The sequence below is a fragment of the Eptesicus fuscus genome, chromosome 11 (assembly GCF_027574615.1).
Source record: "Eptesicus fuscus isolate TK198812 chromosome 11, DD_ASM_mEF_20220401, whole genome shotgun sequence".
Classification (NCBI taxonomy): Eukaryota; Metazoa; Chordata; class Mammalia; order Chiroptera; family Vespertilionidae; genus Eptesicus; species Eptesicus fuscus.
The window spans coordinates 62,253,377-62,278,257 of NC_072483.1; the positions used below are offsets into that span (position 1 = coordinate 62,253,377).

At 48.4% G+C, this 24,881-nt stretch overlaps 1 protein-coding gene across 1 annotated transcript in view; it reads right to left on the bottom strand.

Annotated features, from left to right (window-relative positions):
• Positions 1-10,498: 10,498 nt before the first annotated feature.
• Positions 10,499-24,881, bottom strand: part of INPP5D (inositol polyphosphate-5-phosphatase D) — a 97,028-nt gene continuing 82,645 nt past the window's right edge. The window contains exons 22-27 of the mRNA XM_028140589.2: positions 24,083-24,170; positions 20,416-20,565; positions 19,470-19,566; positions 17,314-17,580; positions 12,812-13,427; positions 10,499-11,605 (exon numbers count right to left, since the gene is read on the bottom strand). Of these exons, the coding sequence (XP_027996390.2) occupies positions 11,603-11,605; positions 12,812-13,427; positions 17,314-17,580; positions 19,470-19,566; positions 20,416-20,565; positions 24,083-24,170 (1,221 nt within the window). The 3' untranslated portion in view covers positions 10,499-11,602. The remainder of the gene's footprint in view (positions 11,606-12,811; positions 13,428-17,313; positions 17,581-19,469; positions 19,567-20,415; positions 20,566-24,082; positions 24,171-24,881) is intronic.

Sequence of the window (24,881 nt, forward strand, 5' to 3'; positions counted from 1 at the left end):
CACTGGAGGAAATGGTCATCTGTGAACCAGGAAGTGGGCCCTCACCAGAAACTGAGCTCTGAGCAGACAGACCATCAAGACCACAAAACCATCCAAACTACAAATGTCAGTTTAGAAAGTTTTGCAGTTAGGTTTGTGAAGATAGTGTTTCTGATCCCATGGGGGAAACAGTTCCCGAAATGCCCCGCTCAGCTCCAGGGAGCCAAGTCAGCATGTCCTTGGGCAGTGCTAAAGGCCTGGAAAACCAGGGGCAAATCAGGATTCAACTTATTTTTCTATTTTATACCTAACCGTAAGATTGAAGCATTGTAAAAGGTCTGAAAATAGAGACTGAGGGAGACTTTTCTTAGAGTTTTAATCATTTTCTTTGCAGAAGAATACATAAGTAATTTTCTTTTATACGTAAATTAATTCCAAGAAGTAATTTTTTTTCTCATTTTTAATGTAAAATGCTTAACCCACCTTCAAATATCCTGGCAATGTAACCAAACTCTTTTTTTTTTTTTAATTTTGTTTTTGTTAATCCTCACCTGAGGATATTTTTCCCATTGATTTTTAGATAGAGTGGAAGGAAGTGGGGAGGGCAACAGAGAGAGAGCGAGGAGAGAAACATCAGTATGAGAGAGACACATCAATTGGTTGCCTCCTGCACGAGCCCCAACAGTGGCTGAGGATCAAATCTGCAACCCAGTCATGTGCCTTTGATTGGGAATTGAACCCTCGACCCTTTGGTGTGTGGGCCGACGCTCTAACCACTAGCAACACCAGCCAGGGCTGTAAGCAAACTCATAACATGCTGTTAGAAAGAATAGCTTTGGAGATTGGAGGCACGGTTAGGAGACGTGGTTCTCTGCCTTTCTTGTGTGACTTTTGCCAAGTTCCCCATCCTCCCTGAACCTTAGTTTCTTCCTCTATAAAATGCACTTAAGACCCAGCCTATGGAGTAGTGAGGATCAAGTACAGAACACATATGACAATGAACTTTCATTTGGCACAAAGACATTCAGTATTAGTCCTTCTCTGAGCAATCCCTGAGATAGGTAACCTGCTGGATTTTCAAGAATTTACCTTGTTTGTGATTGTCATGATCAAGTCAAGACAAGTTGAAAAGCTCAAAGTACATTACTTAATCTTAGATATATACCTGCCTCCCGGCCATTGCTGAAGAGGTTGCCTGGGCTGGCAGTCTGCTCACAGGTAAGGGGATGGGGCAGGTACATATAAGAGAGAAGGAACACCTCCAGGAAATATGGACTAGTTAGTCCCCAGCTAGCTACATCAGCATCACCTGCATAGTTCTTTAACATGCTTGTTCCAAGTTTCACCCCACCCCACCCTCAGAACTACTGAATCAGAAACTCTGTGGGTGGCCCCAGAACCTGCATTGCCAAGGGGGCCCCTTGGGTGATTCTGTGGATACCCAAGTTTGGGAAGCATAGGTCTAGAGCTTGTTCAGATTTTGTAGTCACTAACAGGCTACTAGACTTTGTACCTAAGTTTTAAGTAAATGTTTTGAACGGCTTGCTTGGAACAGCTTGCAGTTCAAATTTATTTCCCATAACAAGCAGAATTCGTAGGCTATTTATTGGCAGAAAAAAATGGAAGCTTATTATGTATCATCTAGGATTAGTAATTATATTATGTAAAATATTCCTCAAGTCACATATTATCACCTACTCATGTCCAATTAGGGTGATTTAAGATGAACATTTAGAAACTCTTTGTACATGTATTCACTGAAGGTCAGTTCAGTAGATTAGGAAAGACCCACAGTGGTAGTTAGATTCTGAGCATAATCAAGGCTGTTGCATTATGAGGTCTGATTTTTGCTTTGCTGCTTAGGGGTCTGATGCTAAGATGCACATCCAATTAAATATAACAAATGCCTTTTGCAATGAACAGAGAGCAAAGGTTCACTTACATTTAGCATTCTGGCTTTATTAAAAATCTGTATTCCAGCACACAGAACACACTGTGAAGAAGAAATCACAGAATGACATAAAACAGTCCCTCTGTCTTGGGAGTCTATATTTAGAATAATTTCTTAACATTTCTGCACCACTAGGGCTATGCAAAAGATTTTCCTTCTCATCATGCTACATGATGAACCAGAACCAAAAATTTAACACGGCTAGTTTTAATATTTTTCGTTAACACCATATTGTCGAATGATATGATGCCAACATCAAGAGAGAATGGGTAAGAAACCTGTTATCCATATGCTGCAGGATGAACAGTAATTTCCTGAGTGCAACAAGGAAAGAGTGAGCCTCAAAAGCTCTGAAATTTATGAAATGCAGTATCTCAGGATGGTTCTCATGGGTCTTCAAAGGTAGGACTCCCAGAGCCCTATCATCCTGAGAAAGGCTTGTTCAGGAAGCTTCAGGGTACAAACAGTGAGTGCCCCTGTGTATTAATCATGGTTTTCACTCTTCGGTTGTTACCTCCAAGTGTACATGCATTGTGACCTTCTTGCCGATGACAGAGAAGGTAAGTGGCCTCAACTCACCAGTGGTGAAGTTGGCATTTGAACCCAGCTCTGACCCCAAGTCATTTCCCCACTCCATCTATCACACCACTTTGCCTCCTCTGGGTTTGAATTGTGTGTCCAGCCTTCGAACAGCATTCTCCCAAATGTAATGCACTGACCTCCAGGAGAATGAGCTGGAATGCTTCAGATTCCTGGGCCCTACCCAGACCAAGGGAATCCACCACCCTGGTGGGTCTGGGAACCTGCACTCCCACAAGTTCTCCAGGGGATGCTCATACACGGCAAAGTCTGAGTGTTGCTATTTTAGAGGGATCCAGAAGAAGCACGAGATACAGCAGCTGCCCTTCATGCCTTTACAAACCAGTTGCAGAGAGCAGGCCCCCAGGAAGCCAAAGCAAAAACGTCCATTTACTTTTGCATGGTGTGCAGCGAAGGGCAAACCCCAGTCTGGCTTCCACCTGGTGCTCAGTGTACTTTCGAGCCATCTTGCTTTGTGGTATTTATTCGAGGAATCAAAGCCTCGTATTAACATAAGAGAAACATAATTAGAGAAAAATCTGTTATAAAAACCATTTGCTTTCTAAGCCAAGTGTAAATTACCCTGGAGTAAGTCATGCCAGGGATCCCACTTCATTAGCTCATGCAATTAAGAATGGCTGTCATGCCAATTGCTGTCAATGTCTGTTTTTCTTAATTGTTTAGACATGTGGTTCCCCCCCCAACATCTTTTCCTCCCAATGTATGTGTAGTTTGAAAGAGTTGCCATCAAAAGGTGATCTTACTCATTTCTGCAATGAGCTGCCTTGGGTTTTCTCCTTTTGCTCTGTCCTCCCCAAATATTCTCTGCCCTTCTCAGTCTGGAGGCTAACCCCTATGACAGTACCACCACCAGGGCTCCCTTGCCCTCTGGCGTCTGGTTGGGTTTGGCCAATGGGAATAAAAGGTCAGGAGAAGAGGGAGGTCAAGTTATCTTTAACTCACACCTTTTCTGTCGCCCTACTGTTCTTGGTTTTTTTTACGGCTCCAGCTCTTCACTGCCTTAGGTAATACCACCCTTAGACCCTTCAGATCTAAGGGAGACGATGGCTCCCTGCTGTTGCTAGTCCCTGGATGCCTCAGCATCCTTGGATAATTCTCATGTGTCTGCCTGCATCTCTGTAAATAGCCTTCTCATTAAGGTCTCCCTTGAGTGTGCCCTGTTTCTTATACATTCAGGCGCATCTATTTATATTCATGGGTTATGTGCATACAAAGATCTCTAGTCTATCTCAAGTACTGGATTAATATGTAACTATATACATACACAAATGCATACACATATACATATGTGAAAATATTAAAGAGCAATAACCTATCCCTCCTACCTTCTTTAGAAGGAAAGACTTATTGAAGGTTCCATTGAGGAAATTGATAGAGATGGACCATGGGGAAAGGGAAAACGTGAAAGTCTAAATTTAACAATAAAAAAGGGGGTGGAGATTGCATGAGCTAGGATAGAGAGAGGACAGTAGAGATGGATGGAGAGGGGAGGGAGGGAGACTGAGAAAGTAGAAGAGCTGAGGGCTGCCATGCAGTGTGGACACATGGTTCCCTGGGAGAGAGATGACAAGAAGAATTTTAAAGAAGTTTCCTGTGTATCATATAGTGTGACTCCTCTCCTGGCTGCCCATCAGTTATGATCAACATTTATCTTCAAGGATGTGGGGTTTAAAACATGTCTGCAGGTTCTTTGACCCATTTCCCATCAAAAGGTGGAGTCTACTTCTCTTTCCCTGGAATGTGGGCCTTCTTCAAGTAGGAGACAGCGGAAGTGATTCTGCGTGATTTCAGTGGTGAGGCCACAGGTGTTCCCACTGACAGCCAACATCCACCATCAGACCTGTGAATGAATGAACCTTCAGATGGTTCGAGCCCACGCAGTGATCATGAGTGGAGCTGGGCCAAGCCTTGCCCAAATTGCAGATTTGTGAGCAAAGAGTGTCACTGTTGTTTTAAGCCACCAAGTTTTGGGGTGGTTTGTTATGTAACAATAGATGATTGCAAAAATGCTTTAAATTCAGACTTGGGTTTCTTTTTATTTTCTTTCTTTTTTTTGTTTTGTTTTTTAGTTATTATAATATTCTTGACTATATTCTCTATGCTGTACTTACAACACCATGACTATTTTGTAACTACCAATTTATACTTCTTAATCCCTTTACCTCTTTTACCCATGCCCCAACCCCTTTCTCATCTGGCAACCATCAGTTCATTCTCTGTATCTAAGAGTTTGTTTCTGTTTTGTTTATTCATTTATTTTTAATTTTTAAATTCAACACATAAATGAAATCATATGATATTTTCTTTTCTCTGTCTGACTTATTTCACTTAGAATAGTATCTTCTAGGTCCATCCATGTTGTTGCAAATGGTAAAATTTCATTCTTTTTTTTTAATGACCAAGTAATAGTCCATTGTATATATGTACCACATTTTCTTTATCTAGCTGTCTATCAGGGGATACTTAGATTGCTTCCATATCTTGGCTATTGTAAATAATGCTGCAATGAACATAGGGGTGCATATATCCTGTCAAATTAGTGTTTGGGGTTTCTTTGGACATATTTCTAGAAGTGGAATTATAGGGTCATAAGGCAGTTCCATTTTTAATTTTTTGAGGAAGCTCCATAGTGCTTTCCACAGTGGCTGCACCAATCTGCATTCCCACCAATAGTGCATGAGGGGTCCCTTTTCTCCATATCCTCATTAGCACTTGTTTATTGATTTATTGATGATAGCCATTCTGACAGGGTTGAGGTGATATCTCATTGTGGTTTTAATTTGCATTTCTCTAATTAGTGACATTTAACATCTTTTCATATCAGAAAATACGGGTTTCTTAAGCTGGCCTTAGGGTGGCCCAGTGTTTATTAGTAATGAGAAGATGATCTGGAGAGAATACTTTTTATTGTCTGAAAAAAACCTTGTCAGGGTGAGTTATCTTATATAATAAAGAGGTAATATGCAAATTGACCATCACACCATCACAAAGATGGTGGTGCCCACAAGGGGGGCGCTGCTCCACGTGCCTGCCGCCAGAGTCCCCTCAGCCCTGCCGGGGGTTTCGGGTCCTCCTGTACCCGCCACTGACTGAGGCTCAGGCAAGCAGGGCTGGCCGAGGCACAGGCAAGCCTTGGATGGCAGCTGCCTAGCTGCCCAGGGCTGGCCCGAGGCTCAGGTAACCAGGGCCAGCCGAGGCTTGCACTGCTGGCAGTGGCAGCAGCAGAGGTGTGATGGGGGCGTTGCCTTCCCCTGATCACCTGGGTAGACTCCTGCCCCTGAGGGCTCCTGGACTGTGAGAGGGGGCAGGCTGGGATGAGGACACCCCCCCCCCCCCGCCTCCAGTGCATGAATTTTCATACACCGGGCCTCTAGTACATATAATATTATAACAAGCAGGGCTTAATATATTTATATTTATATTTTGGATGAGCAAATAAGCTACATTGGGGGATGGGGAGACACCAGGTGGTTACAGCAGTATAATAGCCATCGGGGCCCAGCTGGTGTGGCTCAGTGGTTGATCGTCCACCCATGCACCAGGAGATTGTGGTTCAATTCCTGGTCAGGGCAGATGCCCAGATTGCAGGCTCCAGAGTCTGGGCTGTTGATCACTACCTAACCTGAAGGCTCTTTTAAAATAACTGAAGCAAGACAATTTCTGGGGATATGCTCAAAATTAGGCATGAAACTTCAGTTTATATCTTATGCACAAAAACAGGATTCTATATAATGCAAAGGAAGGCTCTCTCATATGCCCCTTTGCTCTTCTCCCTCCTTCCCAGGGCCCTGCCAGTGCTGCAGAGCCTGCGCCTTGTTATTTCACAGGAATTCAGCTCCTCCCGGAATCCAGTGCTCCCTCCTCCCACCTCCTCTGCCAGCCAGGGCTGGGGTGAGGCAAGTGAGGCATCGGGGCACTACATTTAAGACAGTGCAAGCTCAGGTGGGCACCTGAGAGTGAGTGCCACTTACCTTTGCATCTGGCACCTCACTCACCTCCTGTCACTGTCTGCTCGAGTCCCTGCAGGATGAAGCATGGGCCAGGAGTCACTTGCTTGGTAAGGGAAGGAGGAAGAAGACTGAGGAGAGAGAAACAGGAGTGCTGGAGCTGAGTCTCACAGGGACAGGCTGACCTAGAACTGCCAAGGGCACAGAACTGCTGTGTGGTGACTGGAACTGCTAACACGTCCAAATGGCAAGGAGCAATGGCCAGCTTTGCCCCGAGAAGCATGGCTGGGCACATGCACAAGGACTTTCTATGTGTCCCCAAGGTGCACTCCCTTTGGCTCAGGCAATCTGAGCGCTCTGATATGTGTAGCTATCCAACTAGCCCCTCACTCCTGCCCCACCTAAGCTATCCCCTACTCAAGCCTAATCCAGTCCCCTGGCCTTAACTAGTCTCCCTGACCTAGACTAGTTCCTCTGGCCTCAACTGGCTTCTTCTTCTTGGCTTTAACTAGTCCACCTGACCTCAATTAACTCCTCCTTGGCCTCAATTAACCTCTCATTGCCCCTTGACTTCAAGGTTTTCCCAGTCTCAACCCGCCCCTTGATTTCTTGCCTGGCTTGTTTCATGCTCTCGCCTACACCTACCTCTCACCTTTACCTACCTCTTCCAGGACATTTCTACAGTGCCTGCTCAGCTGCCTCCCTCATGGCTGCCTGAACTTTTTCCCTCCCAGTCTTGTCTTCAGGGAGAGGGAGGGGCTACAGTTAATGAGTGTCAATTAGTGTCTAAAAAGGCAGGCCGAGTTTCCCCAGAGTTCAGGAATCCACACAACTGTACCATGCACTAGGCACCCTTCTCCCCATTTTAGAGATGAGGAGACTGAGACTCAGAAGACCTAAGTGCCCAGCATGAGATCATACTTTTAGAAAATGAAAAACAAGATAAATCCCATTCTCCAGAGCTCAGGAATCCATATAACAGACTGTGACCTGAGGGAGAACTGACCAGTGAAGATTAGCTACTCAAACAGAAAATAACAGGCATGAAAATCTGTTCATATAATAATGTGTGTGTTGGAGGGGGCCCCAATAGATGGTGACAACCAGAACTCAGGGACAAAGGTGGTCAGGGATCATGAGGAGTGGTTGAGTGGTTAAAAGGACAAGGATGAAAGTTCTTCAACTGTCCTGGACTTTACCTGCCAGTGTTGTTCTGACAGTGCAGGTTTCCCAGAAAGGGACCTTAGAGTGTGTGTGTGTGTGTGTGTGTGTGTGTGTGTGTGTGTGTATTGGGGGGTGGAGGAGGGTCTGTGCGGGTGAGACCAGGCATTTGTATTACTAAGGGTCTCTTTCTGTTGGAGTGAAGACTGGGAACTGGGTTTGCTGCCTTGCAGAAAGCTTCTAGGCCCCCAGATAGCTGGATCTCCATGGAAATTAGCTTGCATAGAGAAGGCAGTTATTTTAAGGATAGGCGAAGAGAGAACCTATAGGCTGGAGTTAGGGGAGATAGCTGTGGGAGAGAGCTTTTCTGAAGACTAATTTCCCTCCTATCAGGATGGAAAAGAACCAAAACCCAGGAAGGAGGAGGAGTCCAAAGGTTGTCAGTCCCTAGGAAACGGTGCAGCTGCTGGTCTCCAGGCCGAGCAGGGTGCCTGGTGCCCATGCAGGGGCTATTGGAGAATAACCACTATATAACAACACCTTTCTGTTGGCACAAAATCTGCTGATTTCAACCAGCATTCATATAATCATGCAAAGAAGGAAAAATTTGCTTCTTTAAAAAAAAAAAAAGTGACTGTAGCAGCCTCCGCAATCTCAAAAGACTGCAGAATTCATCTGGGGGTGGGGCACTCTGGTGAGGAAGCTTGCTCATGAACCCGCCTGCTTGGTTTGGGAGCTTGGTGAAGAAAAGCTGGCATAAAATACAGATGCTCCTCCACCTATGATGGGGTTGCAACCCCATAAACCCTTCGCAAATGGAAAATACCATAATTTGAAAATGCATTTAACACCCCTCACCTACTAAACATCATAGCTTCACCCAGCCTACCTTAAAGGAGCTCAGAAAACTCTATCCAAAAACCACTAACAACACAATATAGACTGCTTACCCTGGAGATGGGCTGCCTGGCTGGGAGCTGTGGCTAGCAGCCACATCACGAGAGAGTATGATACTGCATACCACTGGCCTGGGAAAAGATCAAAATTCAGAATTCGAAGTCCAGTTTCTACTGAATGTGTATCATTTCCACACCTTTGTAAAGTCAAAAAATCATAAGTCAAACCACCGAACCACCCTAAATCAGGGACTGTCTATAAACTACTTAGGTGATAAAGTGGTAAGAATTTACAGGGTCCCCTCTCATCCTGCTGTAGGAGTGTTTGGGAGGCCTAAGATTGGGAGCAAAGCAGAAATGGCAGAGAAATCTGGCTGTACGGGCCCCCAGTAGATGGTGACAACCAGAACTCAGGGACATAGGTGGTCAGGGATCTTGAGGATTGGGTGTGGGGCTGAGCGGTTAAAGGCACAAGGGTGAAAGTTTTTCAATTTCACGGTATTCCAGTTCCAGTCAGTGCAGCGGGCACTGCTGACCACCAGCTTATAGACAAAGCCTGGTTGGTGCTCACACAGCCTGTGTTACTCAACAGAAAGGGTCCGTTTGCCTGCATGCATCAAAGCCCAGTAAGGTATGAACAGGAGTTTGCAGCCAAGAAAGTAAGGACTTATTAAGGAAATGGCATCATGCCCAGAGTTGCAGGTAGCTCATACTCAAAGACGGGCATGGATTATATAGGAAAAAAATCATTAATAATGGTGACTAAAGGAGTTAGGGTCCTGGTCTCTACTGATTGGTTGGCACAAGGATAGGGGGTAATGGATCATTGCATCTGTCCTGATTTCAGCCTTGGAGTTGGTCTGTCCAGCTTCACAAGGATTTGTTCTGTGAGATTGTTCCACTTTCCTGGGTCAAGAGCTAAAACACAACTGAGGCCAAGATATTGTCTTCAGTTTGATTGAAAACTCTGTCTCTACAGTCAACAGATCCAGGACCTTGTTCCTAAGACCACTGGATGCTGACCAGAACCAGCTGTCCTGAGGGCTTAATGATCAAGCAAGGGAGATGGAGGTGGGTGAGTCAGGGTGCTGGGTAAAGCCAGTTTGAGTCAAAGGCAAAAGAAAATCAAAATAAAGGCTAAAGAAAATAAGGTTCCTGCACAGTTACATCTGTGTCGGAGCTTTGGCGAGAGGCATAAGGGGCCCTGGGCTTGTTTAGGCCACCAGAACGCAGAGCAAAAGGAGTCCAAGGTGCACCCCACACTGCTGCTCAACTTGCTTCTCCTGGGAACCTTCAAAAATGGTGGTGAGGACCTGGATGTTCATTCTCAGCGAAGGTGAGAGCTCAAGCTCTTTGTTCTCACTCCCAGCATGCCAGTGCACCCTGGCAGCCTCCACAGGCCATTGCTGACGGCCAGTGAATGGTTTGCTCCGTGGCTGCCAGGAACACCACTCCCTTAAGGTCTGAAACAGAGCAGAGGCTGAGTAGCCAGAGGTGGTGGGAACAGCAGCCCAGGCCAAAGTACCCTGGACATGGGGCCAAGCAGCACCCATTCTGGCTCTCTGCACTGGGGCCACTCCCTGACCCGTGGGCAGTGCAAGCTGTCCCCAAATTCAGGGAGCTGAAGGCCCACGACCTGGGGAGTGTCTATTGTCTCTGGAGCTTAGCAACGAACACTTACAAAACCAGGAGGAACTTGTGAGTGCAGGACAGCAGGTGGTGGTTGTGGAGATGACTCTGGTAGAAGTTGGGCGGCTGCAGGTGCCTGGAATTCCTCGGAGATGTGTGACATCTACTGCTGTTCCTGGTCCAGGCCCAACTTCAAACTGGTTCTAACCAGATTGCCCATCACCACTGTTAACCTCAACATCCTCCCCGCCCCTCGCTGCTGCTCTACATCCCCAACCGCCTAGAAACATTGTTTGTGGCTGAATGTCAGGAAAAAAGGCCACACAGATGAGAGCTGAGTGAGAGAGGCACAATTTATTGGTCACACAGACTGCACACAAGGGGATGTGGGTGCATATCTAGTCTCAGGCACTCACACACACTTCTAGATTTGGTTTCTTGCATTAATTCTGTTATGTGAAAAAGCAAAACAAGGAAAGACGTCACCAATCTATGCTAGTAACCAAGGAAGCAGGGCCAAAAGCCATGAGAGTTCAAAGAAAAGGCTGCACGGTTTTGAGAGCTGGGCACCAAGAGGCCCACCCTCCAGGCAGCCAGGGATTAGCACGATGGGAGGAGTGCTGGGGGCTGGCCTGGTGGTGGCTGCCCACATCAGGGAGGGTATGGGGGCCCTCGCTCAGGCCTGGGCATCTCTAGCCCAGGCTGAAGCTGGACTTCCCACGAAGAGGAAGAGTTGATTGTCTTTTTTCAGAATAAAGAATTGAGAGGACCCAGAGGGACCCCTGATCTCAGCACCAGCTCTGCCCGAATTCCTGGGGGCTTTAGCTAATGCAGTTTGTGTCCAGGTCAGGTTTCTTGTACCCTAAAGTAATACTGACTCTCCAGCTCCCTGAAGGCCGAGCCATCTCACTCCAGGAGGGCACTGGCCTTAATTTTTAATGCTTTGTCCAAACCACTCAGAACATACTGTTTTGAACTGGGGGATCTGGGAATGTGGTTTTGGTGGGCTGAAGAAGACTCAACTCATAATGTTTGTAAATCACTTAGCAGGTACCTGGCACGTGGTACATGCAGCCATTATTATTATTGATATTATTATTTATGTTTCCATCTGGAAATCAGCGCTTTAGTTCCTTTCTTCAAAATGATAATCGGAACAAGTCTCTTGGGTCCCAAGTACCAAGATCAAGCTGGGGGCCCAGGTGCCCGAGTTGTTTGTTGCCCTTCGGGTGTGCTTTTCCTTTCAACCTCAGCACTTGGGGCCAAGTTTCGAAACCAACACACTCTGCCGACCACACAGAAGCTAGCCTCTCCTGAGAAGTATGAAGCCCTGCACAGGAAGCTGGGTAGGAGAGGCCAACAGGAAATCGCAGGAGAGGGTCCGAGTGGCTTTGTGCTGCTCCTCTGGGCTCACGTCTCACCGCAGCTCACCAGGGCCTTCACTGTGGGCCAAGGACAGAAGACTGTCAGCACTGCATTCTCGCCAGGCCAGATTTAACCAAAGGTCCCATGTCCCCGCACACTGTGAGCTAGGTCAGGATTCCGTTAACAGAGTGTTGAAAAGAGGCAACACTTAGTAAAGGCCTACGTACCTTAAATATATATAGTTCTATGCATACGTTATAGGACTATATAGCATGTAAATACATAATTTAGATGTACATGATAACATACAGTAATAATATAAAATAAAATTTAAGCCTCCTTATAAGCCTATGAGGCAGGTTCCACTAATAGCCCCCTTTTTACAGATGAGTCAAAACTGAGGCTCAAGGCACAGAGCCAGGAAAGCTGGAGAACAGGGATTCAAACCTAAGATACTCTGGCCCCACAATCAGTTCTAAGCATTATTAGTTCTGCTAAAAAAGAAACCTATTTTATAAAAAGGATGTGGACATTGCATCTGCAGTGTCAGCAATACTGGAAAATTTTTAAGTACTAATACTAGTGATAATAAGAATAAAATGTACATGATCTGGGCTCTTCGTTTTTTGATTTTTTGTTTTTAATTATTTTTTTTAATCAGAGAGGAAGGGAGAGGGAGAGGGAGATAGAAACATCAATGATGAGAGAATCATTGATTGGCTGCCTCCTGCACCTGCCTGCAACCTGGGCATGTGCCCTTGACCGGAATCAAACCCGGGACCTTTCAGTCTGCAGGCCAATGCTCTACCCACTGAGCAAAACTGGCTAGGGCTGGGCTCTTTGTATGTATAGAACCTTATTCCTATGGGCCTGGCACAGGAGGCCTGGGTTCAAATCCCGTCTCCACCCCTTCCTCACAGAACAACTCCCAGAGCAACTGTTTATTAGAACCCACTCCTAGGCTGGATGGTCAGATCATGCACATTCATACTCACATGCACACATGCCAGCTCATGTGCACCCGAGCACACTCCTGGGCATGGCATACACATGCAGGTACATGCACATGAGCTCACATGCACACTACTCCTAGTCACGGTAGTTGTATCATGTGGACACGCACACCCACTCGCTTGTGCATCCAAGCACACTCCTGGGCATGGTGGTTGTGCTACATATGTGCACATGCATGCACGTGAGCCCATGTGCATGCACTCCTTATCATGGCAATTGTGTTGCACACACGCACACACACATGAACCCCCACAGGCACCCCAGGGCACCTGCATGGCAGTCCTGCTGAGCGGTGTGTCGTCGGGCCGGTGCTTGCTGTGGTGGGGGAGCTCGGCATTCTCACGGTAGTCTCGGCCCTTGGAGTGCTGCAGGTGTAGGACAGCTGGGCTCTTGAGTGGGAGGGGAGGACGCTGGGCCGGGGTTGGCGGGGCCTGCTGGCTCAACTCTGACCTGGAAGGCTTGATGGGCCTCTTGGCTGGCACTGGGACTGGGGAGCTGGCAGGGGCCTTGGGCTTCCCCTGGCTCTTGTCCCCTGCAGCCGGCCGGCCCTCGGCAGGAGATGAGCAAGTGAAAGAGCGGAGCCGAGGCGTGGGAGTGATGAAGGGTGTGGGTGCAGGTGTAGGCACTGGCTTGCCTGTCCCCTTGCTGCCCTCGGCCTCTGGGGCTTTGGAGAGCAGGATGCTAGGAGACAAGGTTCCTGGGTCTGGGCAGGGTGGGAGCTCCTTCTTCAGCATTTTGGGAGACTCCTGCTCTTTCCTGGGAACCAGCTTAGAGAAAGAACTCACAGATCCATATAGTGGGTTCTCAAACATCTCAGGCTTGGTCAGCTTGGGGTCCTCCTGAGGCAAAGGCTCCACCACTGCGTTCTTTCCCACATCGCTGGGCCTAGAAGGTGAGAAGGAGGACAATGGGGAAAACACATGAGGAATGACTGCTTGATGCCTATGGGTTTTTCTTTAGGAGTGATAAAAATGTTCGGAACAAGATGGAGGTGATGGTGGCAAAATATTGTGAAATACTGAATGCCACTGAACTGTTCACTTTCAAACGTGTAATTTATGTTACGTGAGTTTCACTTCAATTAAAAACAAAATTAGCCAAAACCGGTTTGGCTCAGTGGATAGAGCGTCAGCCTGTGGACTGAAAGGTCCCAGGTTTGATTCCGGTCAAGGGCACGTACCTTGGTTGTGGGCACATCTCCAGTAGGAGGTGTGCAGGAGGCAGTTGATCGATGTTTCTAACTTTCTATCCCTCTCCCTTCCTCTCTGTAAAAAATCAATAAAATACAAAAAAAGAAAAAGAAAAAAACCCCAAAATTAAAAATGAAAGGAACCTGGCCGGTGTGGTTCAGTGGTTGAGCATCGACCTATGAACCAGGAAGTCATGGTTTGATTCCCTATCAGGGCACATGCCTGGGTTGCAGACTTGATGCCCAGTGGGGGGGCATGCAGGAGGCAGCCAATCGATGATTCTCTATCATCATGGCTGTTTCCATTCCTCTCTCCTTCTCCCTTCCTCTCTCTGAAATAAATTAAAATTATTAAAAATGAAAGGAAAAGGAACTGTGTTAGCTAGTCATATGTTGATGCTCACATAGGTAATCTCAGTTGTCGCCTGGACGTTTGCCACCAGAGCCTTGGTGAGCAAGGCGAGTTTGCTGAAGAATTTGTAGGAAGAGGAAGAGAGGGCTTAAATGGCACTGCCAATATCAAAACCGGCCCCTCAGTCCTCATCAGAGAGGCCTGCCTTTCACAGCCTGCCCCTCACTACTGCTAACAGACCCATCTTCCTGGCTCCCCTCAAGGATCCCTCAGCCTCTCTGCTGTCTCTAGCAAATTCTGCTCTGACCCTCAAGGGAGCGAAAGCCTTGCAGGTGACCAGACACCCTCAGTCACCATCTGTGCTACCTGAGAGTCCAGGTCAAGGAGTGCCATTTAACAGACATGTATGAGCCACTATGTGCCCCAGGCCCAGGAGTCAGCTGTGAACAGGACAAAATCTGGGCTCAGGGGCTGATGTTCCTGATTAACATAGTTCTCTTCCTAAGGCACAGCCCTCTCCCTGGAGAGCTCCTGGTGACCACAGTTTCCTTCATGGACTCATGTAGGGTGGGAAGGAAATCAGGGAACCTAGAGAGATGGGGAAACAGGCCAGCAGCAAGCAAGTGGGCCTGCTGACTTGTGGCCAGAGAGGAAGCGCCTATCATAGGCCAAAGCAGGTAAGCGCTGCCTCTGTCTGTTTCCTGGCTTCTTATGGCTTTTACTTGAGGTGATTTCCTGCAGAGCAAATTATGAGAACCAGGAATGGGACCACATGATACTTTCTGGTCAACGGCATAATCTCCTGGGACAGTCTTTTGGGATCTACTTTCTGCAAAAAGGAGGCTGTCGTGAAGAAAATGTGGGTCCCTGGGAACTTGGCACTTCTCACTGATGCGATGGGCTGAAACACTGCTCAGAAGCCATGGCGAACAGACTCTTTGGGGAGTAAGGTGTGGGGAAGGGTGAGATGTCATCCTTGGGGGTAGGGTGAGATGTCATCCTTGCCCAGGTGCCAATGAGACAAGATGACAGGGGGTGTCGGGGAGGCTAGCCAAGGGGACATGCCGATGGGGGCTTGACTGTCGACTCAGTTTTTGGCTCATTCCTCTTTGGCAAGTCCTGGAAGCAGTTGTATAACTAGGAATGCTGGAGCCTTGAAGGAAATCTTTGGAAAGCTGCCTCTTCACCACAGGCCACCCTCTGTCCCCGTCTGGAACCTCGAAGACCTTTGCTATGAGTTAGCCCCAGGAAGGAAGGTGTGGGAAGGTAGAAGCGGCACTGACCATCAGCTTCTAATAAAGAGGCAAGAAGGAGAAAAGAAAAACTCAAGATCTGACACCTTACAGCCCACTCCACGTGGCTGAGCAGGAGGAGGGACTTGCCTCGGAGAATTAGGGGCAGGACCCTGGATGTGAGCCTTTTTTAAATTCCAAAGCTCACTCCCCAACAACAAGAGCAGAGACGGTGCAACTCAACTTCTGCCTCTGGGAGGGGGCTGCTGTCATTCTTGCAGAGGGGAAAGCTTGGCTGGGGCAGGGGAGACTGGGGAATTCACAACAAAAATGTAAAAGTCTTATTTCCATGACCAAAGGTGATAGGAAACCAATTCCCATAGTAGGCCATGGTTGTGGAGTAAGCAAACCAACTAATATCCATGGCACAGAGTTAATTCCTGTGGCAAAAGGACTCCACTTCACAGATCGATTCTGGAGTTGATTCTTTTCTAAAGCAGTGAAACACTGAGCAGGGGCTGAGAAGAGCCATTTTTCTAACCACATGACTTCGGTGGGTGACCAGCTGTTCAGGTTTGCCCAGGATTCAAGGGGCTCCCAGGATGTGGGATTCTTAGTGCAAAAAAGGGACAGGCTTGGGCAAACTGGGATGGCTGGTCATCCTACTTATGTGTAGGGCAATGGTGAGGTGCCATGGAGGATGCTGGTGACACCCCCTTTTCCACAGTCTTTGCTCAGGCTGAGCCAGGGATTGAAAACAGTTAAGAGGGCTGCAGGCAGGGTTGGGAGCTGCTGGCTTCTTGCCTCTAATCACCTCCTTGGTGAGTAGTGAGCTTAGAATGCCACCCTGGGGGCCCCTTGCCTACAGATGTCCCCATTCTGAAGCTGTCACCCATGAAACTGGAGGGAACACATTTCCGGCTCACTTATCCTGTCCTGTCCTCTCCTGTCCCAACTGCCATATCCTCTATTCCTTCCTTCCTTCCACTTATTTATGCATTAAAAAAATTTTTTTTAGATAAAAAGCTTAAAGAATAAAACTGTAAACTGCCCCTCAAAAAGGTGGGAAAGTGGTGAGATGAGGGAGAATACTGTTTGACAGCATTCCCTTTCCTGGCTACTAGGAAGTGACAGAAAACATCACTGAAGAATGTAAGAGCTCACAAAAGAGAGCAGCCCCCTGAAGTCATTATAAACAGTAAAGACAGCCACCAAGGAAAGACGATGCTAATGATAATCTGCGCATCTTCGATCATTGTTAATTGGGCTCTGCACTTTTCATTTCCATCTGTCATCCATGGTTACTAGAAACTTGCGCAACTCCCTATCTTATGTTTCATGAGGTGCTTATGAATGGTTTTCTTGGTTACGGTGGCACATATGAGAGGTGCCTGTGGCTTTGGCTACCTGGCCTGGGCTCACCCCTGGCTCCCTCCTTCTGACACATGCTGTCTGAGTCATCTTTCTCTAACCTCCTGGCCTTTGCTGAAGTTTTGCTGAAATTTCACAGCCAAAGCCCCCCCCCCCCCCCCCCCCCGCTTTGTAGGCTAGCTGCTCTCTCCCTTTGGTATTCCCAGGCTCAGCTGTTGCTTTTTCTGACTCTCCTTAACAGGAGAGATGGGAAAGCTGCACCTGGGGACAGGCACCTCATGGCTAAGAAGAGAGAAGGGAACTTGGTGTTGGAGAGGGACTTCTACATGGAAATTCCCACCTCTGTGCCCCAGAGGGCCTCGAGGGAGTGAGAAATTGCCTAAAGGGTTCACTGGTTATAGAAATGTATTTTTCAATAAATGTAGTTTTTATAGGAGGGTATTTTTCTTGACCGTATCTTTAAATTTTTCTATTTCTTGAATGTCTACTGTGTTCCAGGTCCCAAGGATGAGTCAGAGACTAAAGTGGACCTATACCCCTGCCCTCATGCAGCTTCCGTTCTAGGGCTGGGTTTCCCAGCGGTGAAAACGCAGGGAAGGGAGAGGTCTTGGTGAAGAGAACACTCACCTTGACTCTTGTGTCCTGGGGCAGGGGCCCCGGGTTGCTGTGGAGGATGAAAATTTCTTGGGTGATATGGGTGGTTGGGAGGGTGGTGTTGGAGGGGTCTCTCCCCTTCCAGATCCCAGGGAGGAGTCCTTGAGTGGCTGGTCATAGCTCCAGGCTGTGGGCTGCTGGTCAGGGGACAGGGTCTGTTTTATGTACCCAAAGGACCCCACCCCCATGTAATTGGGGTTGATGATTTCCGTGATGCTGGAGCCACTGCAGAGAGGGACCCTGTGGGGGAGACATACAAAGTCACAAGTCAGTTCCAGCCTGAGGATGGTGCCTTCTGCTGTTCCTCAGGACCCCCCAGGATCTCCTCAACTCCTTCACTTTTTGGGCAGTGGATTTGTTTGTTCATTTGTTCATTGATTCATCATTCATTCATTCATTCATACAACAGTAGTTTCTGAGTGCCTAGTGTGCACCAGGCCTTGGGCCAGGCAGAGGGAATATGGCTGTGAGTAAGGCAGCCATAGTCTCTGTTCTCATGGATCTCAGATCTGGTTGGAGAGACAAATAAAACTCAGTGACTGAGATGCATGGGATTTATACAGTGCCGAAGTCTGAATGAGAGCCACAAAGGGGGCAGGGATAGACTGCAGGAGCGCTGGGACCCACTGGGCATAGGGTAGCTAGGGAAGGCCTATCTGAGGAGGCAGGTAAGAAGGAAGTGGGGGAGACAGTGGTAAGAGTAATTGCAATGGCCCTGAGGCGAGAGGCCCTTAACTGTTCCAGGAACCATCGGAGGGCTTATGAGCAAGCGGGGAGAACAGAATGAGAAGCTGTTGAGGCTGGTGGGGCCGAGTGACCATGGGGGGAGGGCAGGCTGGGGTGGAGGAAATGGAGAGCTCCACCTGAGACACATCAGCATGCACGTTTGTATGTGAGGCGTGAGAATAGAAATGGCCATGTGGGCATTTGAAGATGAGGGGACAAAGGTCAAGGCTGAAGCCTCGAACATGGGAAGTCAACTGAAAGCTGCCAAGGGGATGGCCCAGACCCGGGTGAGGGGACCTGAGACACCAACACTGTGCTGCCTCTTGGTGACAGAAGTGCTGTCCTTGTAAGACAGGGCTGTCATGAGACCAAACAGGCAGAGTTCTGAGTATTCAGGTTATAACGAAGCCTTCCAGCTCCCTTCTGCTCAGCCAGCCTGGTTCTGTGCACAGCTCACTCCCAGCTGTTAGTGCCTGCTTAACAAATATTAATTCTAATACTAGTCAAAAGGAAATAATTTGTAGACCTACACTGACCCTGACTCTGGAGCAGAGCAGACATGTGAGAGCTGTGATGCTTTCATTGGTGGGTAATAGTGGGAGAAAAAGATGGAGAGGGAATACTTTAGCATCCGTGGCTACAACCCTCTGAGATTGGATGTAGATGAGGAAACGGGCTGGAGACATGAGCTCCCCTGTTCCTAGTGGGTGGGTGGTGTGTGCGAGGGCTGACTGGAAGGACAGGCAGTGTAGGGACCAGCAGGGGCACGGGGCTCTGCAGAGGCTTTTAGATTTTCGCTCAGCCAATGGCACAGCTTTGCTCCCTCGGCAGGTAAGAGACCACGACAGCCTTCACGGGCTTCTTTCTGGGATTTGAGACCACGTCAGAGCTGGGGTGACTCTGTTATTGGGGATTCTTCTAAATTCTGGGTTATTGCCAGCCCAGTCTCTGCCAAGAGCAGCCTGCGTTCATTTCCCCCAGTGGCCTCTCCCCTAGGAACAGGATGGGTTTTGTGGCCACGGAGCCAAGACTGCTGTCCCAGGAGACACGGCAACCATTCCCCGCAGCCACCTTCACAGGTGCTTTCTCCTGGGTGGAGCTCTGAGTCCCTAAGTCAGGGATGGCACCTAATCTGCCTTGGTTTCTCTAGAACCTGTCACATAGTTGGTGCTCAACCCATGTTTGTTGAATGGAACTGAAGTTTCCAACATGGAGGAGTCTCCTGGCCTAGTCCAGTCACACTAACCCCCAGAGACATGGGTTTGTGGTCAGGACAGCGACTCTCCTGGCTGAGCTTTCTTTCCTCCTGGGCTCTCAGTTTCTCTGCGCTCCACTTACTCTCCCTGGTCCTGAGTCTGCTAGGCCAGCTAGTCTGTGAAGCCCTGGCAACCCCCCTGCCCTACCTGGAGGCAGGTTCCCACTGCTTCATGGGGTCGTGGCTGGTGAGGCTCTTCAGACACTTGGGACCGCTGGACTCATCCCGCTCAGTCTTCACAAAGTCTGCAAGGGAAGAGGCAGGAAGAAGCAGGTGAGGGCTCAGCATGCAGATCTGGGCCAGGATGGCAGAGGTTTCCACTGCCTGGGGAGGTGGGCTAAGCAAGATTCTGAGGCCTCCTATGAGTTCAGTGATTGATTAGTTATGCCTGTCAGCTTCAGAGGGAGGAGAATTGACACGTGTGACCCAGAGGGGTCATTTCATGTGACATTTCCAATCTGTTGGTGCTGGCAAAGGACAAAACAAGCCAGTTGTTCTGGGCAGATCCAAATAAAACAAATAGAAGAAGGCAGCTCCCCCAGAGCTTCCAGTACCAAAGCCAACCTCTTTGTGGGCAGCTGGGACCCTGTCTTCATTTCTGACTGACATGTGGTTGCAGAGGTGCCGATGCCCCCTCACTCCAACCCACAGTCCTGCTAGAGAAAGGAGCTCCCACAGAGCGGAAGGGGGGCCACGCCCATGGGAGGCAGCACCCCTGATGGAACAGCGCCCTCTGAGGAGCCGAGGGTCCACATGTAGTGAGCCCTGCTGTCTCACTGTCCACGTGAGGCAGGACCCCATCACGTTTACAGTCTCAGCTTAGCTCTGGGTGAACCTGCACTTCACCTTGGGCTGGCTGCTTTCTTGGTATATGACCTTCAGTCAATTATTTAACCTCTCCGTGCCTCAGTTTCCCCATCTATCAAACAAGGATGATGCCTGGCCCTCAGAGAGAATATTCAACAGCTTTGCTGAGAGAACCCTCACTCCTGTCTAACCCCGCAGCGCTGACGAGGGTGGAGGTGCAGGGCGGGAGCGGGTGTGTGTGTGTGTGTGTGTGTGTGTGTGTGTGTGTGTGTGAGATGCCCACTTACCATATAGCTTCTCCCTCATCTTGCCCTGGGAGGTTTGCAGCTTGATCTCCCCCCGGAAGTGACCTGTCATCTCTCCATGGTGGGTGAGAGGCGTGTAGATGGGGAGCTGTGTTTCGGTGGCCTCTAACCGCAGAGCAATGCAGCCCTCGCCTGGGGACATGGAGGGGACAACAGTAATGTCAAGACCCTGCTATTTCTCAGGAGAAACACCGTGAATTTGGCCTGGAGAGTTAGTTCTACCACCAAAGACAGTCGTTCAAGATGATGGCTAAGGCAGGGATCATCGAATAAACATTTTAGAACAACTCCTCAGTAATCTGGGAAAGCATCTCAACATTTATAGCAAATGAACTCCATGTAGATTAGTTGCTGTGAAAAAAAGTTAAATCAGAGATAATCCAGAAAAACAAAATTAAATACTAATCTGCTGGCTGGAGGGAATGACAACTTTCTAAGGCTTGAAGCTATGTCAGAAATGACAAAATAAGACTGACAGGTGAGAGAATATAAAAGTTTAAAACTTCTACACAGAGGGGGGAAAAAAACACACGAAGATGAGATGATTGACTGGGACCATTCACTGCAGTCAGCTTCACAAAGGAGGGATTTTATCTGAACTCACGAGGAACTCCTCAAAATTAAATCCCCAGCAGATAAATAGGCAGATCACCCAAACAGTCATTTCACACAAAAGAGAACTGTAGCTGGTTAATTTCAATAAATGGAAATTCATTCAGCCTCCAAAGCCATCACACATGCAAATGAAGCAGCACAAAGAGACTCTCTCACAGACATGAACTTAGCACAAAACAGAAGGAAGAAAAATACCCAGTGCCAGCGAGGCTCAGGGAAACCTGGACCTTGGGACATGGCAAGGTCCACATGGCAAGACAGCCTTTCCGGCAATCAGTTTGCTAACAAGGGCCAAGAATCACCAGCATATGTATACCCTTTGGCCAGCAAATATGGAACTCATCCTAAAAAGATGATCCAAAAGAATAAAAAAATGTAGCTTCAGGAGAACAAAGAATGTCCCCAAAGAGATCCATCTCAGCATTATTGGTAACACTAACAAAAGTAACTGGCAGAGCCTCAATAACAGGAATAAAGACGACTGTGAAAAATGAGGCTACAGCAAACCCATGGAATACTATGAAGCCACGAAAAGCCACAATCACAAAGACCATGTAGGAGGGTTATGGAAACCTGGTCTTATCTAATACGAGGTGAGGAAAGCAGAATATAAATGGTATCTCTGTGATGATTAGAAATCTAGAAATCTAGGACCTATGCCTATGGATGAGGATGGAAGTGTAAAACAAAAATAAAAAGGATTTCTGTAGAGGGGAATGAGACTACTGGTGGATTTTTTTCTTCGTTATTATCATGATTTGCTGTTTATGAATATCAAAAAGAGGAAACAAAGGAAGAATACAGTATTTGATCAAGGAAATGGAACCATCAGACCTGAGTTCCTGTTTCCTGCCACTGCGTTTTTCTCTTTGTCCCACTGAGAAGAACAGGAGATTCAGATCCGGAGCCAGAACACCCCCCAGGCTCTGCCTGCCTCTGCTTTGGCTCGGGGACCCTCTTTCTAGTGCTGCACTGGGAAGGGGTAAAAGGAATGATTCTGGAGCTGGACTGCCTAGGTTCAAGTCCAAGGTCACACAGTAGCTTGTTAAAGTCACTCAGTAGCTACATGGCCTTGAACAAGTCACTTCATGTCCTCACCTCTGCAAACAAGAGCAGTGACTGTACCTCAGTCCCAGGGCTTTGGCAGAGCCTGCACAGTGGGCGACCAACACCCACGGGCACCCTTCGTGTCTCTGCCTGTTTCTGTTTCCTGACTTCCACCATCAGCACTGAGCACCTTCAAATTCCTCCACTGCAAACAAACCCCCTCCCTGGACCAGGTTCACATTCTGGCCTGCCTCCCTCACACCCTCTGCTTCCTCACCGCCATTCTCGCCCTAACTGACTGTGAACACTGCCTCTCCAAGTACAGGGATGGCCCCTGAGTCACTCTGTCTAAGGACCGCTGTTTGGTTTTTATTTTGTTGGGTCTCTCGGCACATCTGCTATCATAACCTTGCCTTCTTCGCAAACCAACTCTGACAGTGTCCCCAACGCCACAGCCTGTCCTCTCACTTCTCTGGCTGTGCCTTGTCAATCTCCTGTGTCTGTTCACAGCTGACCCAGATCAGGTAACGAGACCAGAAGTGTGGGGCCATTCTCAACAACCCACTTGCCTCAGTTCCCAAGGCCAAGCCATTTCCCTTATTTTCTTTCCTTTTTTAAAAATTTTTTTTATTGATTTCAGAAAGGGAGAGAGGGAGAGAGATAGAAACATCAATGATGGGAAAGAATCATTGATCAGCTGCCTCCTGCAGGCCCCACATTGGGGATGGAGCCCATAGCCCAGGCAGGAATTGAACCGTGACCTCCTGGTTCATAGGTTAATGCTCAACCATTGAGCCATGCCAGCTGGGCAAACATTTCCCTTCTTCACACCTCTCAAATTTATCCCATCTCTCCATTTTTACTGTCACTGTTTTCACTCTGGCCCCTTCATCTCTCATCTTTTTGTGTTTTTGTTGTTGTTAATCCTCACTGGAGGATATTTTTTCCCATTGCTTTTCAGAGAGAGTGGTAAGCAGGGAGGGAGGGGGAAAGAGACAGGAGAGAGAGAGAGAAGAGAGAGAGAGAGAGAGAGAGAGAGAGAGAGAGAGAGAGAGAGAGAGAGAGAGAAACATCAATGTGAGAGACATCGATTGGTTGCCTCCTGCATGTTCCCCAACTAGGGCCAGGGATTGAACCTGCAACCCAGGTATGTGCCCTTGACCAGGAATCGAACCCATGACTCTTCGGTGCGTGGGCCAACACTCTAACCACTGAGTCACATCGGCCAGGGCTTGTCTCTCATCTTGATCACTACAAACACATACTTGTAAGATGGAAAGCTGATGACATTACTGAGTTGTTTGACTCTCTGATGGCTTCCTACTACTGCCAGGATAAAGTGTTTGCCCCTAGCCTGGCTTGATCTGGCTTCTGCCTTCAGCCTCTCTCTGGCCACTTACCCCTCTCACTCCATGCTGTAGCCACCCTGAATGTACCAAGTGTAAGGGTGAACGTGAACGTGACATTGGGCGGGAGCCATGGAAAGGCTGAAGACGTTACAGAAGACACAGCCTCTCTAGTAGGACAGTTGGTGGGGCCACCAGCCTGAGCACTGAGCAATGCTGGGCAGACCTGGGTTCCAATAAGGGCTCAACCAGTTCCGACCTGTGTGATGTGGGCAAGTCACTTAACCTCTCTGAGCCTCAGTTTTCTCATCGACTAATTGGGAGAATACTGTCTGCTTCATAAGGTCTTGGCAGAATTAAAATTTAAAATTCCTGCAAAACCCTGGGTACAGAATCTGACACAGGAAAGTCTTAGTAAATGGGAGGGGCTGTGGCTACTAGTTGTTACTCCCAGAAGCCTGAAGGGGCAAGAAGGATGACTTAGGAGTTACTGTCCGCCTGCAGCCCTGAGATGGAGAAAGGATCAGCAGGAGAGTAGGATGGGGAAAGGCAGGTGGGCTTTCTGTGATGGAGATGCCCGTTACACCAGAGGCCACCAGCCAACAGCAGTGTGGCACCTATGGCACCCGTGGGACCCTTACCATAGGATTCGTCGCTGTCGGAGGATTTAATGCTAATCAGGATGTGCTGGTCCAGCAGGTACTCGGGGTCGGAGATAATGGGCTTCAGCTGCAAAGAGAAACGCATGGGATTAGAGGTGACAAGTTGGGGATAGGCAGGTGAGGGCCGCCAGCCCAGAGGAGGGGATGCTGGAGAAAACATGCCGGTAGATGTAGTCATTAGACAAATTTGAATCTCTGCTTTTCATGCCCAAAGAGCAGGAAGGAGCCCATGGGTACCCCCTACACAGCCAGGTGGGATTAGCTTCCTTTCCTGTCCCCTTCCATCACATTGCACTCCGGGGCCCAGGGACAGGGCCTGACCCAAAGAATGCCCCACCTTCTGTCTCCCTTCCCTCCTTTGCAGTCCCCAGGATCCTGGGAGTGGGGGCAGGCTGATGAGGAAATGGGACAGGACCAGAAACCAAGTCTGAAGGCACCACCCCATCCCAGGCTCCTCGGCAGGGCACAATTCTCCCTCAGCCCTTTCTAGGATGGAGGCTGCAGGGAAGGTGGCACCACAAGGCTGTGCCCATCTGGGCAGGAGGGGCCTCTGTGTCCGCCCATGCATAGCCCCTGGGCGGGTCTGGAGTGTCCTGCAGCTAGATGGAGGATGACAGGCACAGGTCCCCAGTCCCCAACTACCTTGCTCCAGGCTGTCCCCTTCCTTCCCACCCATAGATACACAGAGACCCCTGGTGCAGGCCTAGTGCCATGTTGACTGACAGAAAGTTCCAGAACAAATGACTGGACATCGCAGTGGGGCTCTAAGCATTCTGGG